We start from the raw sequence: 16,749 nt of genomic DNA on the forward strand, positions 1-16,749 counted from the left end.
TTTCTATTCTTTCGACTTTATCATACGCATATGGGTCGTACAATGACCTGTACCGTCTGGGTCTTTGTCAAAGAAAACGTGGGAGCAAAGACCAAACCGTAGAGGTACGATATTTCTGTCGATAATTATCAGGAGCGCGGCCCATGTGCATGTGCTCTCTATTTCGTGTTCGTTTGATGAAACGGGCTAAGGTACATCAGCCATTCGTTTCATTCGAGATTACGTCCTTGGACATTTTCTAGGACACTGCAGCAGCCCGCTTTCCCGCGCCAATGATCTTCACGCGGCGAGGAGCTTTCTCTCCCCTCGTTACGATCCGCGGCTATCTTGATCGTCATCCTTATCTTTGCGGAGATCTGCCACGATTCGATCGACAAACGCTGCTCGAGATAACGAGAATACTTGAAAGAGGCGATATAGTGACGCTTGAGACAATTTTTTGAAATAAATCCATAGAATCGATCAACGATGGGATGGAAGCTGCCGGAACGTAAGTTAGAAACGAGTCGTAACAGTTCCCTTTCACAGCCAGACGATTCTTCTACTAATTTTAATTTAATTTTAATTTAGAAACCACGCCTCCGTTAATTTCTCAAATTCAACGCACATGCACGGGATTAATATCGAATTCTCAAGAAAGAAATGGCTCGTTTCCCATTGGGGAAGGTTCACTTCTAAGGATTATTTTAAGGATTAAGGTAATAACCCTGACGATTAATAAATTTCGCCGTCGAGATTCATCCACGTTTCGCAATTTTAATCAACAGAAATAAACAAAATCGAATGCTTCGAGTGATCGCGATTCGATGGCCACGGATTGTAGTTAAATTGGCGTGATCAACGCAGAGGTAGACAACGATAATGTTCAACGATAGCCAGGTCCGTGATCAGCTCGTGCGAAGAATCCTTCAGCTAAATCTAGAGAGGCTATAAAGTGGTTTTTCCTGTGGGGCGGATTATGCAGAGGGGTCGGTTTCGATCGGGCTTCGATCGGCCGCCGGGTCGACAGCCACTCGATAAAAGCAAAGAGGGAGAGAGAGAGAGAGAGAGAGGAAGCGCGAAGAGTGTTCGTGACACGCCCTCGAGGTAATAATTTGCGCGGTCGCTGGCGTAAATTTACATGGATGCGATCGCGTTCCTAGAATACGAATTTCGGTGGATCACGATCCTATGAACGATCCTCTATTCCTATATATTCCCCTTTAGATTTAGAGTCCTTTCTGTCGTAGTAAAAAGTGTAATTTAATCTTTAATTCAAAGAATCATCGTATGAAATTGCAACGTATCGAAGTAGCGTTGAATCGCGTTGAACGCGTCTTTCCATGAAATATTTCCTAAACGCGCGTAGAAGAAGAAGAAGATGAAGATCTAAGTACGCGGCGTAAGCACCGAGTTTCTCGCTGGAATTTTTATTCTCGCGAGGGAACTTGTCGTGGCTGAATTTTCCCTCTCACGATCCGTTAATTTTATAATCCGCTGTCCCGCTTCACATTGGAAGACGCGAGGACTTCTTTCGCCTCTGCGGCAACCGCTCGTCGTCGCGGCGTTTTCTTTTCCATCGGTGAAGAACCGCGATGAAAATTTAAAGAGTCTCGGAGAAGGAAGATCCGCTAGCCTCTTAACCAGTGGCCAGAGACGCCGTGTTACTATGTTAAAAAGTCAATTACTCCCTAAGGCGATTACAAGGTTTATTTAATAAAGGAACAATTACAGATGAAAGAGAAGCAAGAACTTGGAAGCCGGTGCGACGAGATACCAGGTCGTCTTTCATTTTCCACCTTCAGTCTGAAGGATAGAAACGTATTTGAAAATCTGAATATCCGAAAATTTCAATACGCACAAATATAAATAAGCAATTGTCGAAACGTACAGGTAGGAATTTCACAACGTTTGCGATTGAAATAGAATTTTCTCTCTCGTAATGACGATAATCGATCGTATGACAGGGAAAACAAAATTACTTGGAATAAAAGGATATAATTGGAAACTATTACACCGTTCGTTTTATTTCGTGCATTTAGTTAGCGCCGATGTGCAATATTTTTCAAATGGTATTTGATGAAAAATCGTCAAAGCGGCGAAACATAAACCTAGAAAATAACGGATAATTCGTTACACCCGATAAACATTTTACGCTTTAAAATTGTTTGAAACTAACATCGATATAATTTCTCATTTTGTAAAATTTCTACAAAAAATATTGTAAAATTATCGCTAAAGTTAGACGGAAAAGCGCGACGTTATTTATGGAATGACCTGTGACACGGAGCAAGTTTTACGACTGTTTCGACTGTTGTTACGCGATGTACGCGTTTTGACGATTTTACGATCAATCGATGACCATTGACACGCGACTAGGAACACGATTACGTTCTTTCCCTGCACCATTGTTACGAATCGAGAGTCGAGGTCGCGAGAATTCAACAACTTCATTACTTTTTTTCTGTACGATTTTATGACGCGAATTTTCCTTTCCTGGTAAATTTCTGTTGGTTTTCTATAAACGCGTATAGCAACAAAATATAGCAAATTAATTGTGCTATGGTATACGCACGCCATTTTACGATGCTTTTTCCCGATATTTCGTTAAACGGAATAATTATTAACGCTTGGGATGAAAAATCGTTTATGCTTTTTTCCACGCGGAGCTTATTGATTGCGGACGTGTTTTATCTCTCATGTAAAACAGAAAATCCCGTTTACATATTAGCGCCTCGTTTTCATGCGTGCATAAAGGATGGCAAAGTACTGCTTTTTATGCAAGTTAACCGAACACTTGCTCTTTATTGGACAGAACAAGCGTAAAGCGTCGATTTTACAATTCCCAGCTTGAAATTCGATCATTTATCTGCGATAGGGAAGGAAGGAGCGATTAATTTCGCCGTTTTAAGTAATTTGCCGGCCTTAGTTACGGATTATTCGGGAAATTGTTCATTCAACAATTTCTGAAGCGTTTGAATTACGCTCGATCGACAGAAATTTATTCCCAAATATTAGGAGGCTGGCGGTCAGTAACTCGAGCTCTGCGGCAACGTAGTTTAATTCCCAGTGGAAATGGACACAAACGGACATCAAAGTTGTCATGGGTTAGAGTGGCAAATTGCTATTTCCAAGCAAACTTCTCCCTTAGACATTAGAGACAGGCAAATATGTATCTGCACAGCAGTTAAAATCACAATGTTAGAAACACCGTTTTTCAAGTTTGCGTCGTAATTTACCGCTATTTGTGTCATTTTCTTGCTATCGTAGGTTTATTTATCACTGGGACCTTATGGAAGTAAGTCATTTGTCTCTTGAAAATTGAAATATCACGTGTACGTATATGAGAAAAACACGGAATAGACAAAAAAGCTGGAGTCGATCAATTCGACTTCGAAAACGGTGTTTAATCAACGTTGATCTAACACAAAACACGATCTTTTCGTACTAACAAACGACGCGTTTCGATAGGGTTCGCTGCTTACAAAAATCCCTATAAAACGTAGCGAGTGGAAACTAGGAATTAGCTTCGTTGATTCTTCGAAATTGGAGCTCGACGTAGCGAGTAGTAGAGATCGATAATAGTCAGACAACTTTTAATTAACCCTTATCCTTTGTCGCGTAGTCCTTCGACGCTCGATCGTCGGAAGCGCAGTTCCAAACAACGTGAAACACACAGCGAACTAGCGGCGTTGACGAACGAAGACGAAACGATAGCGGTACAGATGAGAAAAAGAGCAACGGCCATGTGGAGGCAGTCTAGCGTGAGTTTAAACGACGAACTCGATCCACGGGGAAAACTCGATTTCCATTTCCTGGCAGAGCCCTTCTTGCAATAAAAGTCCCGCTGCCACGTTGAGGGTCTCTTGATGCTCTATATGTCCTTGTAACTCACTACCTGTCCACAGTAACCCGTCGCAAGATCTTTTCCGTGAGAGAATTGTGTGCCGGTACTTACCATTTGCCTGCGGCAGAATCCGTGCGATTCTTCCGCAGGACAATGAAAGATCGCCAGAAACTGTCCTCGAGGTTATCGAGATCGCTCGTCGAAGTATTTCAGGCCGGTTGTCAGATCAGTTTTATGGAGCAAATGTGTAAGTTGACAGCGAACTGTCGGATAGAAATCCTCGCAACTTTCCACTCGTTCTATCGATTTAATCACTTGCCTACCTTTCGAGTTCCTTGCCGATAACGACGTACTGTAGCTAATTTAGCGGATAACGAGCGAATAGATTCGAAGTAAGAACGCGAACGTCGAATGGAAATTCGGTTGCACGTGACAAGAATACGCGTCGTGCGCGCAAAATCTTAAAGAACGCGGTTTGCTCGAAATATAGGGAATAAATCGTCGAGTTGCGATGATGAATAATTAACAGCCATAAAACGGAAAAATCGCTGTATCCAGTTGATATGTTCTGACACATATTAATACGATATCGAATGTACCGTTTTTAGTGCACTTAATAATTTTCTGCAAGAATTCTCCATCTATGAAGAAAAGTCCGTTCCGTATCCTTGGAATCGTACCGCACGGTCTTCGTCAGATTTAATTCACTCATAAACAAGGCCACCATCTGCGATTTTTAATTTACAAAGCGGAGAAACTCGTGTCGCGGGGATACCAAAAATATTTCAGCACGTGCCTCGTACTCGACCGAGTATAAGTGGATCTCGCTTGGCTGTCGACAAGCATAACTTACGCGTGCCAGATGCAGCAACACCGCAGGAAACCGCCCTATCCCATTTCCACCCTTTTCCCCGCCAGAGGAGCGTCCATTCTTTCGAGTGCAGCTCGATATCGCACAACTTACCAGTTGGTGGGACGAACGCGAACAACACCTTCCACAATAACGTCAAGCCGTGCATCAGATAATCCAAGGAGGACGGTGAGATTGGTTCACCAGCACCTTCGCCCTCGTCCTCGTCGCCGCCGCTCACCGTCAACGCCTCCGTGAACTGTTCCTTCCACGAGCTCGTTCCTGAGGATACGTATTTAGCGATTATTACGAGTAAATTCATTTTGTCGAGCACCTATGGTGATCGAGTACTCTGGAAAATGAGAAATGTGGATAGCTACCAGGTAGATTTCGGATTTGGGATAGGTCAGACTGTGATCTGTTTGCACGTATCGTAATTCAACGCCATCGAGTATTTTGGTATTTTGTAAAAAATTTCCCAGTAACACGATGAACGTGAATACCAGAGAGGAAGATTTGTAGAGTTGTAGAAATTTGTTCTAGGTGTTTTTCCTTCCCTGCAGATCCTAACGAAAATTTATTAAGAACGCGTTGTAATCCGGCATTGCTGTTGAGTTATAATATCTTTTTTTTTACGAGAGCTTTGGAAGATGAAAAACGTAAACAGGGTGAGATAAATTTGAATTTGTGGAATTTGCTGGCAATGTGTCTTTCTCTTTCTGGAAATTCAACAAGAATGTATCGTAGGGTCGCGGCATCTCCATGGCCGAATAAATAGTTTCCATGGTGCGTAGGGTGTGCTTTCTACCTCTGCGGAATCCCTCGCCTGTCCTCGGATCCTGCAATTACGTCAAACCACCCTATTCGTAACGCGTAACATTCCTACACCGTTGCGATCCAACATCCGCAAATTATTTCCCAGGAATTCCCCTTCTAATTCTCGAATTCTTTCTTATTCCAGGGTCGTATCGAACCGCCGCTCAGAGAAAAGAATTTGGCGCCCGTCGATGAACTTTCCAAGCTTTTTCCTTTGTCTCGGATTCAAAGTTCCCATCGGGAAACTTTTTATTTCGCCGAGCGATAAATCAACGCGTACACCGGCGGTGCGCATTTCGTGGAGGAATTGCAGCGTGAAGAACAAAACGCGAAACCAATGTTTCGGACGTGGATTCTTCCATTTGGATTTTCCTCCTTTCCCCTGTATAATTTACGTGTTTGCCCGTTTGTCCATTCCAGGTAATTGGCGAGCGTTGGTTATCGCAATTTATTACAACGCCATAAATCAGCATCTAGCGAGGTGCTTTCCGCCAAAGAACGTTGCTGCGAGGACGTGTATCGCGTCCGATCGATTTTCCCCGCCGATAATTTCCACTTAGTCTTACAAAGGCTGGCGGTATACGTTACCTAGTCCGAACGGAATTTTTCTTGTCGAAGGTTGTTTAAAGGCTAACGCGTCCCGCCTCGATCAATTATTCTCGGTATTAGCCTCGGGACTGAAACGACCAGCCTGCAACCTCCAAGAAGTTATCTATCCAGATGAACGACTACAAAATAGAAATTAACTACACTGGCTCGCGAAATTATGCGAACGGTTACCCTACAAGATTTGTACGTCCATATAGTATGTGTCGTATAAAACATTCTAAAACTGCATTGGCATTTCAACGAGATACGACTGTCATTTGGTTGTATTGATAAAACTTGGAGTGAATTTGAGAATATACAGGGTGGTTGGTAACTGGTGGTACGAGCGGAAAGGGGGTGATTGTACGCGAAAAAAGAAGTCGAAAATATAGAATAAAAATTTTTCGTTTGAGGCTTTGTTTTCGAGAAAATCGACTTTGAATTTTCGCTCGGTACGCGTGCACGTTACGTATTATACGGCCACACCCTGTATATACAAGTTCCATACAAATTTGTATATAGCGTAAACGTATGTTTCGTAAAAGATTAGTATTAGCATGAGCAACCAGCTGAAGTACAGATATATGATAACACTTGTTCGCAAATTTTCCAATGCCTCGGCGAGCCTGTGTTGCCTTGAGGAAATTTCAGACAAAATTACACAACTCTCGTACGTTTCTACATATTTACGTTTTCACTTTGCCCGATATGCAGCTAAACGTTCGAAACAGCCGCACGTTTATTCCCAAAGGATACGCTGGCGTCTAGCACGGCTCGAGAACGTCTAACGAAACTTTCACAATTTTACGACCGATCTACGCCAGCGTGGTCGTAAAAGTTTCATTAATCCGTCGTCGTTTCTTGCTGTTATTGCGATTTCGCGATACGGTTACGCGTTTCTTCGCGCAATTTGCTTATTTATTTATCTATTTACGGGACACGCCTCGCGAGACGTTGCGTTATACGCTCCGTGAATAGATCAATAAGATGTTGTTGGCGTGCGATTCCAAATTTCTCATTTATATTCAAAATGCGATGAAACAAGTGTCCGATATCACGATCGTATCAGCTTGAAATCTTCGTGGAACGAGCGTGATCGCAAAATGGAAAAACGAATGGAAAGATAGAGAGACGAGGAAGAATGTAAAAAGAAGAATAGAAAAGAACAAGAATTAAGTAACGTCGAATTAGACAGGAGGAACGAGTTCCGAGGTAAGAAAACATCTTAGCCGATGTTAGAAGCGTTAAAGGTTGGCGATCGGAAGCACAGGTCTTGCAGGATTCGCTGTCGCGAATATGGTCGGCGTTTCTTGCGGGAACTTTCACGTTTCAATTTTCTCTCCCTCTCTTCCTAAAAAGAATTAATGATTCGTTCCGCCTGGAATACTCATGCTCCCGAAAGGTGGAGCTGCTCGAAGAGATTCCCTCGCTTGGTCGTCGTTGCCATACCCCGCGTTGTATTAAACCAACCTGGTTAAACAATTTCGTTCCCCTCGTACGATACACGTTTTAAAGATCTCTTTTATTTTCTAGGCGGAAGGAAACAACGAGACCGGAACAAATACGTGATCGTCAAAAGACTCACGTCCACAGCAATTCCAGCGAGCAGATTAATATCTCCGAATCAATGTACCTCTGGTTTCTTCAACGTTTCGACGCCGATTACTTCGAGCAATTACGATACAAATCTGCCGATTTAACCAACTTTATCGGGGGAAAAAGGAACAGAGCAGCGATTCAGAGATCGTCGAGTAGAAAAGAGTGGGATCGAACGCGTTTAGATAACAGACTGATGCTTCGTATTTTCGAGCTAAAATTAACCTCGCCGAAGGCAGTCGAGGGTGCGCGCACAAAGGGTGCGAATTCTTCGGGACAGACCTTTCATCTTTTTCTTCTCCGTTCGGTCGAATAAAAATTGCTGGCCTAAATGGCCATTTAAGAAATTCGCAGGAAGAACAGCGAACGACGACCAATTTATGGAGCTCCTTCCGAAACATGTCCATGGCAGTGACAGTGAATTAATTAATTTTCAAGGAAATTGCCAACTAATTATTTTTATCCATATGTATACGGTTTTGCGAGAGAAAGAGAAGAGGCGAAAATTTGGCCAAGAAGTCGTATTTGATTCGCCCGTTGTGTATTTGATATATTTACAATAATTTACAAGCGTCCAGACTGTAATGTACGCAGAAAGGAAATCAAATTTATTCAACTGTTAAATAGATTTTGCACGTTCCGTGAAACACGGTGTTTGTCAAGGTTTTTGCTGCCGGGTAATTCAATTGTTTATGAAAATCGCGTGCGCATTCCAACGTACCGGAAACGTGGCGTTTTATCGACAGCTGCTAGCAAATGACGAACACACGCCTCGACTTTTTCCACATATTTCCCACCTATGTTTCGCGTTCCAGCATTTTTGTTTTCTCTGTGTTACGTTAATCTGAATTTCGATAGATTCCGCTATCGCGACAAAGAGGTGCGGTGTAGCTGCAGTTTGTTGGAAAAGTATATCAAGCTTTAACATGGGCCGAAACGCGATGAAATAATTCTTCGGTCTGCGTTCTACGTTTGTCGGATGAATAACGACACATTCGGCAAACTGGCGGAATCGCGGTAACACGATTCCCAGAGAAGCTTCATTGAGCGAGCAATCCTTCGAGCTGCTGGTTGAGATCGCAGTGAAACAGATTCCAGCGGGTAAACGCCTTCGCGAACTGCCAACATTTACATTTAAAGCAGCAACGCTGTGGAAGTTGTCGTCGCGTGGTCGCTGTCCTACACCCGCGTACATCTTCCATCCGAATTGTCAGGAGGGAAGTTCGTTTATTTCCTCTGATCCTCTCTACTGGATGATTTCACTAGCGAAATCGTAAATTTGTCAGATTCTGTCCCGTTGAAAATTTACAAATAGTTTCGATCTAATTAAATCAGAAATTCAATATTCAAAATAATCGAGCTAGAAGAACTTGACTCTTTGGTTTAACTTCGGTTTCTTTGAGTTTCATAAAATTATTATTTGAAACAAGGGCGAGAAAAATATGGAAGGAATTGCTAGAATTGGCAAATTTTAGTCGCAATATCCGGCGATCGATTCACAAGAGCGGAATACGTTGCAACGATCCATGCAGCAACGAGTAGTCTGTCATCGACTGGTTTATTCTACCGTAGAATCGGCTGGTCCCTGGAAACACGCGTTCCGCAGACCTTGTACTCGACCCGGCACAAGCGTCGTTCTTCAATTACGAACGCGTAATCGAATTTGTTACGTACGTCGGAGCCGGTGGTCGCGTAACGAGCTCGTCGGAAAGGGGATTCTTTTCTCGATAGACGTTTCGTTCGCACGGTACACGACGGTTGCTCTCTGGAGATTTATGCGATAAAAATGTTCATCGGCAGTTTCTATTCCCATTTCTTTTTTTCCTTTTTTTTTTTTTCATACGTCAACTTTGGGAAAAGGTTGCAGATTAAAAGCAAACAATTTTAATCGGAAGCCGAATTCGAACGGTGTTACATTTAAATTTCGTTCGTGTCTCGGTTTAATTTCATTCAGCCGGTATAATGGCATCAAGCAAACGCCGCATGATTATATAAACATCGGAGAATATGGGAGCAACGACGGGCTCATAATACCGGTAAATTTGTTTGAACGTTAACGACCATAACAAATTAAGCGTACGCGGAAAAGGTTCACGGGTTAATTTTCTCTCTCGCCCCTGTTTCCATTTCCTTTTATTACCGGAGTGAATTCTTTGACGCAACTTACCCTCGATTTAATTCAACGGGGCTTCGTTTGAAATTAAAATTCTTTCGTCTCCGGTTTAACAGCGTAACCGGAATATTTTCTACAGTTGGCGCGGATGTTCATCGATTCTCCGTTGCCATTGGGAATCGTCTGGAACAGCTATGCCACGCTCGAAAACAATTCCACTCACGGAATTAGACCAGACTGTCGGCTGTGCTCGATTAACGAAGATGTCCTCCGGCTCGACAGACACATTGCCCGCCAATAAATCAATCGGCCCGACGCGTCTAAACGCCAACGGTATTTCTCTCTTTCTTTGTCAACGACTTGTTCAAAGGACTTCGACTTCTCATCCACCCCGAATCCATTAATTTCGTCGGTTCTCTTTGTTTCGTTTCTTCCCTCTGTTCCGCTCCGCCCTGGCGGATTCTGCCGGATAGATCGTGAGAGGACGTTGCTCCATCTCTCCAGACGAAAACGTGAAAACGACGAGGAAACGAACCCCGTCGAAGGGAAACGCTTTATCGAGGCGCGAAGAAGGCGTGTCCCTGGCGATTTCCTCTCGCGAAAGGCAGGGCAAAACGTGAAATGCAAAACGGCCAGTCGAACAAAAGGAGTCGGCGTGCAATAGAACCGTGCCGATTTACCAACCCACCCGTGGTTCCTCTCAACTTTAGCCGCCACCGGATTCACCGGACTTTGCGCCAACTCAATCCTCCTCTCTCTTTCTCTCTATCTTTCTCTATTTCTCTGTTACGCTCGACGATACAAGTTTCAAACACAATATAACGGGACAGCGATCTCGAATCTAATATCAATAGGGAAATAGGTGAAACGATGCCAGCAGCTCGTACCATTTTTTTCCAACGTCTACCATCGCCTTAGTGTTGTAGCGCGTCTAGACAATAATTAAAGTTGCGGCATCGAGATAGTTGAGAAGGTTTACCATAGCGGAACTACGAATGCATATAAAACGAATTCTCTGTTGCATAGAATCGCTAAACTCCAGCTATCCGCTCTCGCAAACTTCACTGTACCAGTTCGAATTTCGTTTCCGTAGGCGCGATCCAACTTCAAGAAGGTTCACGCGTTGATTCAGTGCGCGTACGCGTGTTTCCGCACGCGGTACTCTCGGTTTTATTTCTGTCTCTCTCTCTTTCTCTCTTTCTGGCTATTTTAACTTCGTTGGGGTATCGGAGAATTTCCTCGTTCCTTTTTCCTTTCATTCGTGGGCACAAGTATAAATCTGTTTACAGAGGAATGACGTTGACTGAGCGTGCAGGCAATATCGATAGCTACGAATTAATAAATAATGGAAGGGGAAGGGGATGAAAGGGGGTGGAAGAGAAATCAAATTAAATAAATGGATTAGTTTACGACGAACTACATGGATTAATATCGAATAAGAACAGATTGAAAATACGCCTATACAATAATTCTCGATCGACGAAGACCGGCTTAATTCTGATACACACGCAGATATTTCACTTGTATTATTTTGCCAGTTAAACTCACGTATAAGCTTCCTACCAAACTTTCTGGATTACGCAAACTTGTTACCATTTTATTTTTTGAACGAGCCTTAGTCGGACTCTTGCTATGTCGCTATAAAACGAAACGTTCTATAATAAGTTCGTGACAATGATCCAACATCCGTTGATCGATAGTGATCACTGCTATTGGTATAAGTGCCTTGATACAAAATTATATTCAGTTTGAATACGTAAAAATCAAAATAAAACTCATCATATTATTCTTTTAGTTATCGTTGTGGAAGTCATTACATCATTGCAGAAAAAAATATAACATGTAGTAGAAATTGTAAAATAAAATTGTAAAACCGGTCAATTTGACCGATGTGGTAGTTCTAATGTTAAGCATAACTCTGTCTAAAGTTTGTGAGAATTTTGTGCTTTTTGCACCTTCGTACATCCTTGAAATATCAGACGTACGTTTTATCTAATTGATAGATAAAGGTATCAGGAACACGAGAGGTTACTGTCTCGTATGGTTGTCCGTTCAGGTAGCCTGTGCAAATATTAGGATCAGAGAGAAGCCGTTTCCGTCGACCATGTGGATAACTCAATTGGTTACGGTAGTTTGATTCTGCTGGCGGAAGAACCTTCTCGGGAGACCGTGTTGGCGATTCTTTCCTCTCGCCATCATTAACCCGTTCGTTATTATTGGTTTCCATTAGCTATAGGATATGTAGATAATTACTCGTAATGATTTCCACCAATGGTTTCGTCTATCGCGTAAATTAAAGTAGCGTATAAAATAAATTCAAGGTAGATGGTAAGTTTCGAAAGAACGAAGTGAAATAGGAAAGAAAGATGATAAGGAAGAGGAAACTGCGCGATATCTGAAGGGAAAAACAAGCATAAAAATAGATGTTCTTGCTCTCTAATTATTTTTCATTAGACGTAGTCTGGGAACACGCTTGCGTTCGTTCGTTTTCAGTGGAAGAATGGTAGGTTAGCGGTTTCTTAAGCTATCGTGCTTTAATCAAGGCTCGTTCACGAGAAAATATACGCCCGAGTGGTGCAATAAGGAGAATTTGAAGTCAGAGCGGCGGATAATGCGGCGAACAAGAGACAAGAAACGGCTGAAATCATAAAATGCTTGGTGATCAAGGGAGAGATCTCGCTGCGAGAGGCGGAGAAAATTGGGCAGGCGAGTATCGAGCTTTTAAATATTCCACCCTACCGACTCGTTAAAACGCCAGAATAAGAAGATAATTTCCAAAGTTACGTAAAAATAAAGATACAGGCGACTACGAAGCGGAATGTTCCTCGAGACGACCAAGGGGAAGGCGATCTGAATGTCGACGTTGAAAATGTAATAATCCCTTAGGAGGAACGTGCGTGAGAGGATGGAAAAGGGGGCGTTTGAATTCGTTCGCGTTGCTGGAGATCAAGGGGCTGCAAGGGAGTGTCTTAGAGAGTTTCAAGCTGAAGAAGTATCGACTCACCGAGCAGGATGGAAGCGTTGGCTCTCTGCACCAGTTTATCCACCGTGTTCTTGAACTCCTTCGATTCTTTGATTCGTATCTGCGCCCTGGACACCTCGCCCAGTTTCGGTTTCCCAAGCAACGCCATTTTTTCTTCGGCAGTACGCTCCTCCGGCTGCTTCATTTCCGCCGCCACTGCAATCCCTGCCTCGGCTGAAAACACATCGCACCTCGCTGCTCAAGTAGTTCGATTAACAGTTCCGGGAAATTCCTGCCGCTGCCGGCTATACGATCGAGACGCAGGCGCCGCGTTAAGAAGACCAAGGAAAATATAGACAAGAAGAAGAAAGAAAAGAACCCGTCTCGATATCCACGTTAATTCAATTCAAACGCGATCGTTGCTCGTTTGTTAATTCACGCGAACTGTACAGCGAATTTCATTCTCTATTCATCGTGAGAACATCGAACGGCAAGAAACGACAGCTGAGAGCACGAGGAAAATCAATTTCTTGATTACCAGAAAGCAAAGACGACCTTACGAGCGATCCGTTTTATAAATCATAGCCGTGTAAAACACGCCAGACTCCGATGCTAATTCCGCGCGCCAATGTCTGACCATATACCGGCTGTTATCAGTTACGTGGCAGTATCCTACCGATATGTACCGCCATTGGCATAGCAGCACGTTGCTCTAGCTACGTTAGTTCGTCCTCGAGCGCACCGATTTTATGCCGTATATATCAGGCGAGCGTATATTCCTTTCTTTCTGAACTTTTACTCTTGCTTTATTTCGCCTCTACGCTCTAACAGCGAGTAAAATGTATCCGAACGAGGCCACGCGTCTGCTATGAATAAATATCGTTTGATTCGATAGGTTGCACGCTCGAGAATGTGCAAAATACATGGTTTTCCAACAAAATCGATAGGCAACTTAAGGCAAAGCTGGAAGCTCGAATGGAAACAGGGCAATTTATCACTAGCAAAATATCTGACGTACCAATCTGTAAGCAACGTCTTCCTAAGCGATACCTTGTAACTGCTGAATTTGCCGCAATTTACCTGGGGAAGCTACGTCATCGTAAGTTACTTCTATCGGCTCACTTTTTACGACCGTTGTAAATATTCCGGCTCGTTCCTCCCGCGTGTTACGTCCACCGGATGAACAAAATCCGCGCGCGACCATTGAATTCCAAGGGTCTCGCGCCATTCTTCTTTTTTTTTCCACCGCCTCTTCGACATACCATTCGGCTCGTCCATTCATCCCTTAATTCAATACGAGCTCCGACGCAACCGAACTCATTTCCTCCGCGACGTGAAATACGAGCGGCTCGTACGCGTGTGTACATCAACCACGTATCGCGCGAGAGCGAACGCATTTATCATCGGCATGCAGAATGCATACGGTTCGAAAGATCGTCGTATCGATCCCGCCGTTGCGTTACGTCACGCGTTTCTCTTTCTACCGAAATCTTAGAGGGCGAAGATATTTTAGAAATAAACGTTAGCATTTTTGTCGCGTGTTTCTTTCTTTACAAATTGCAGTAACAAAATTTACAAAGTGTAACTTTGGTGTTCGTTTTACTTCTCGATAGGAAATTTAACGATAGGTTCGAGTTTGATTCGATAGAAAATAGATTAACGGGACAACGATTATGGTTAAAGGTATTTTTTCGTTCTTTTCACGAAAAGTTTCAGTAGGATAGAAATGCCAGTTAAGAAATGTATTGTACTTTTCGTGTATTGTGTTTGATGCATTATTATCGTATCTAAATGTATCGCTTTTGTTTCTGCGTATGAAATGTAAGATTTAATAACAGACATAATCGGATCGTTGGAAGTTAAACACGAAAACAAAAGCCGTATAAGGTTGCGATTTTATAGACGCTTTTCTTGGACATTTTCCAGAAAACTCCGGCGAGCTTCCATAAAAGGCTCGACCTATCCTTTAAATCGTGCTCTCTTGATTTCATAGAAGCTTTTATCCAAGCAGACAGATGTAGCTTCAGAATGCTTGTTCAGAGCTTCTTCAACGTCGTACACATAAATAGAAGTTCTTGAGATCGAAGACCAGAGATATTCGATGGAATATTGAACAAAGCATCCCGGAGTACGGAGAGCACGCGAACTAGGAAACTGATTATTCATTTCTTAACGCGTTGAATTGCTTAATTATTAATCAATTATTAGTTGTTAATTCGTTATCTACAAGGCTGGTTCTTCCATTCTTCGCTGTTCGTTCTATTCACATTCGAGACTATCGTATTTGGCCGAAACTGTTTTGTGACAATCTTTGAGTGATCTTTGCAGTTATAACTTGTAATTCAATGAAATAATAGTCATGAAAAATTGCAAATTTGCATAAACATTTGCAGTCTACTAATAGCTGGTAATAGCTTGTAACTCTGCTAAGAACCACCGAGTTCTCGGCCACTGAAAAGAGAAATCATCGGATTCAGCGTTTGAATCGGCAATCTCGAACGAGTTAAAAACTTGCATTAGGTCGTCCGAAAAGTTTCTTTCGTTTCATAAGGAAATAATGGACGCATAACATTTTCCGTTTTATATCATTTTATGATCCATTTTGCTCCATCAAACTAAAGATCACAACGTTCGACAGATTAGGTTTCATGTTTGTATAAAGATGCGTTATTGCAAAAGAAAGACATTTTCCGGACGACCTAATACAAATAACTCGATCCTTGTCTTTCTCTTTGACTCCTATAACTGGACTAGGCTGCGGATTTTTACGTAATTTCGCATTCCCGCGAAGATAACCAAAGAAACGCAACCTGCATAGTAATCCATCTTTTTCTTCATTTTTTTTTTTTTAATTAAATTACGACGAATACTCCACTCTGGTTATTTTATAAACCTTCGTACATCGTACGTGTCCTGCGGGTTCTCGCATCATGAAATTAATCAGAAACGCATAATAATTCAAAAACGCAATAAAAACGCAATCTAGTTGCAAGTTGAAGAAATAATATTTCTCAGTAATTGAAGAAATAGAAATCGAAGAAAGAGAATGGTCGTTGGGTCGTTACGGAAGCGGTTTACAGGTATCGACAGGAAGTTTGCGATCTTCTCGTCTCCCCCGGGATAATTCTCGTGAAGGGGAATCGATGTTACGTTCCTTTTTGAAGCGTGTGACTCGCTATTGCTCGACCTGTCGTCGCCGTTTTATCCGTTCTTCATCCGTTGAACGTGGCCGGGGTCACGAGCCTTCAATTTCTCGCCACTTTCATCTCTCGAACATCGCATATCCTCTCAGTTGAGATGAAATTCTTCGGATTCTCGCGTGTTCCGCCGGTTATTCAATCCTTGCTCTGTCTTCCTTTGTTTAAAAGGCAATATTTTTCTTGTCATCTTGTCACCGTGACGCGATGGTTAATGACACGCGTCGCGTTACGTCGACGTTCGCGCGGCAACATCGATTATACGTCGTCCGCAGCCTTCTTCCGGTTAAAATGTCCCTGGATTTTTTCTTAGAAAACTTCCACCTAATCGTTATGTCGTTACATAGGATGTCAGAAAAAGAAAGGTGAAATTTTACGAGTCTATAATTCCCATAAAGAAGAATAAAACACGCGCGATTGGCACAGGTTTTAAAACCAATCCATCAAACAAATTTCTGTGTGCTTTCGCGTTTGCAAATGACATTCGACGTCTTCCATCCAATTTCGCTACAAGACTGACATCCGTGGATCATGAGGTATTTTCTCAGCGGCTCCTTCCATGCGTCGTACATGTTCTATTCTCTGTCGTAAAACTGTCACATAGTTTATGGTTGACGAATAGATTATTACAAAGACAAGTCCAGCGAATTAAAGTCTCCGGAATCTTACGTCACGGCGAAGTAAAATTTCAACGTCGAAAAGATCGATTTCAGCATCTCTACGTTTATTACAAACTTTCTACTCTTCTCGCAGAATGGTACAAACTTCCAAAGCTCTGGTCCTTATCGTTACCGCGTCAGT

The 16,749-nt window shown here is 42.6% G+C and overlaps 1 protein-coding gene across 1 annotated transcript in view; it reads right to left on the reverse strand.

Moving 5' to 3' along the window:
• The window catches only part of LOC100650276 (sodium/calcium exchanger 3), a 116,333-nt gene that overhangs the window by 35,559 nt on the left and 64,025 nt on the right, over window positions 1-16,749 (reverse strand). Inside the window, exons 4-5 of the mRNA XM_048405881.1 lie at window positions 12,794-12,985; window positions 4,791-4,958 (exon numbers count right to left, since the gene is read on the reverse strand). Of these exons, the coding sequence (XP_048261838.1) occupies window positions 4,791-4,958; window positions 12,794-12,985 (360 nt within the window). The remainder of the gene's footprint in view (window positions 1-4,790; window positions 4,959-12,793; window positions 12,986-16,749) is intronic.

This window comes from Bombus terrestris, chromosome 5, assembly GCF_910591885.1.
Source record: "Bombus terrestris chromosome 5, iyBomTerr1.2, whole genome shotgun sequence".
NCBI lineage: Eukaryota > Metazoa > Arthropoda > Insecta > Hymenoptera > Apidae > Bombus > Bombus terrestris.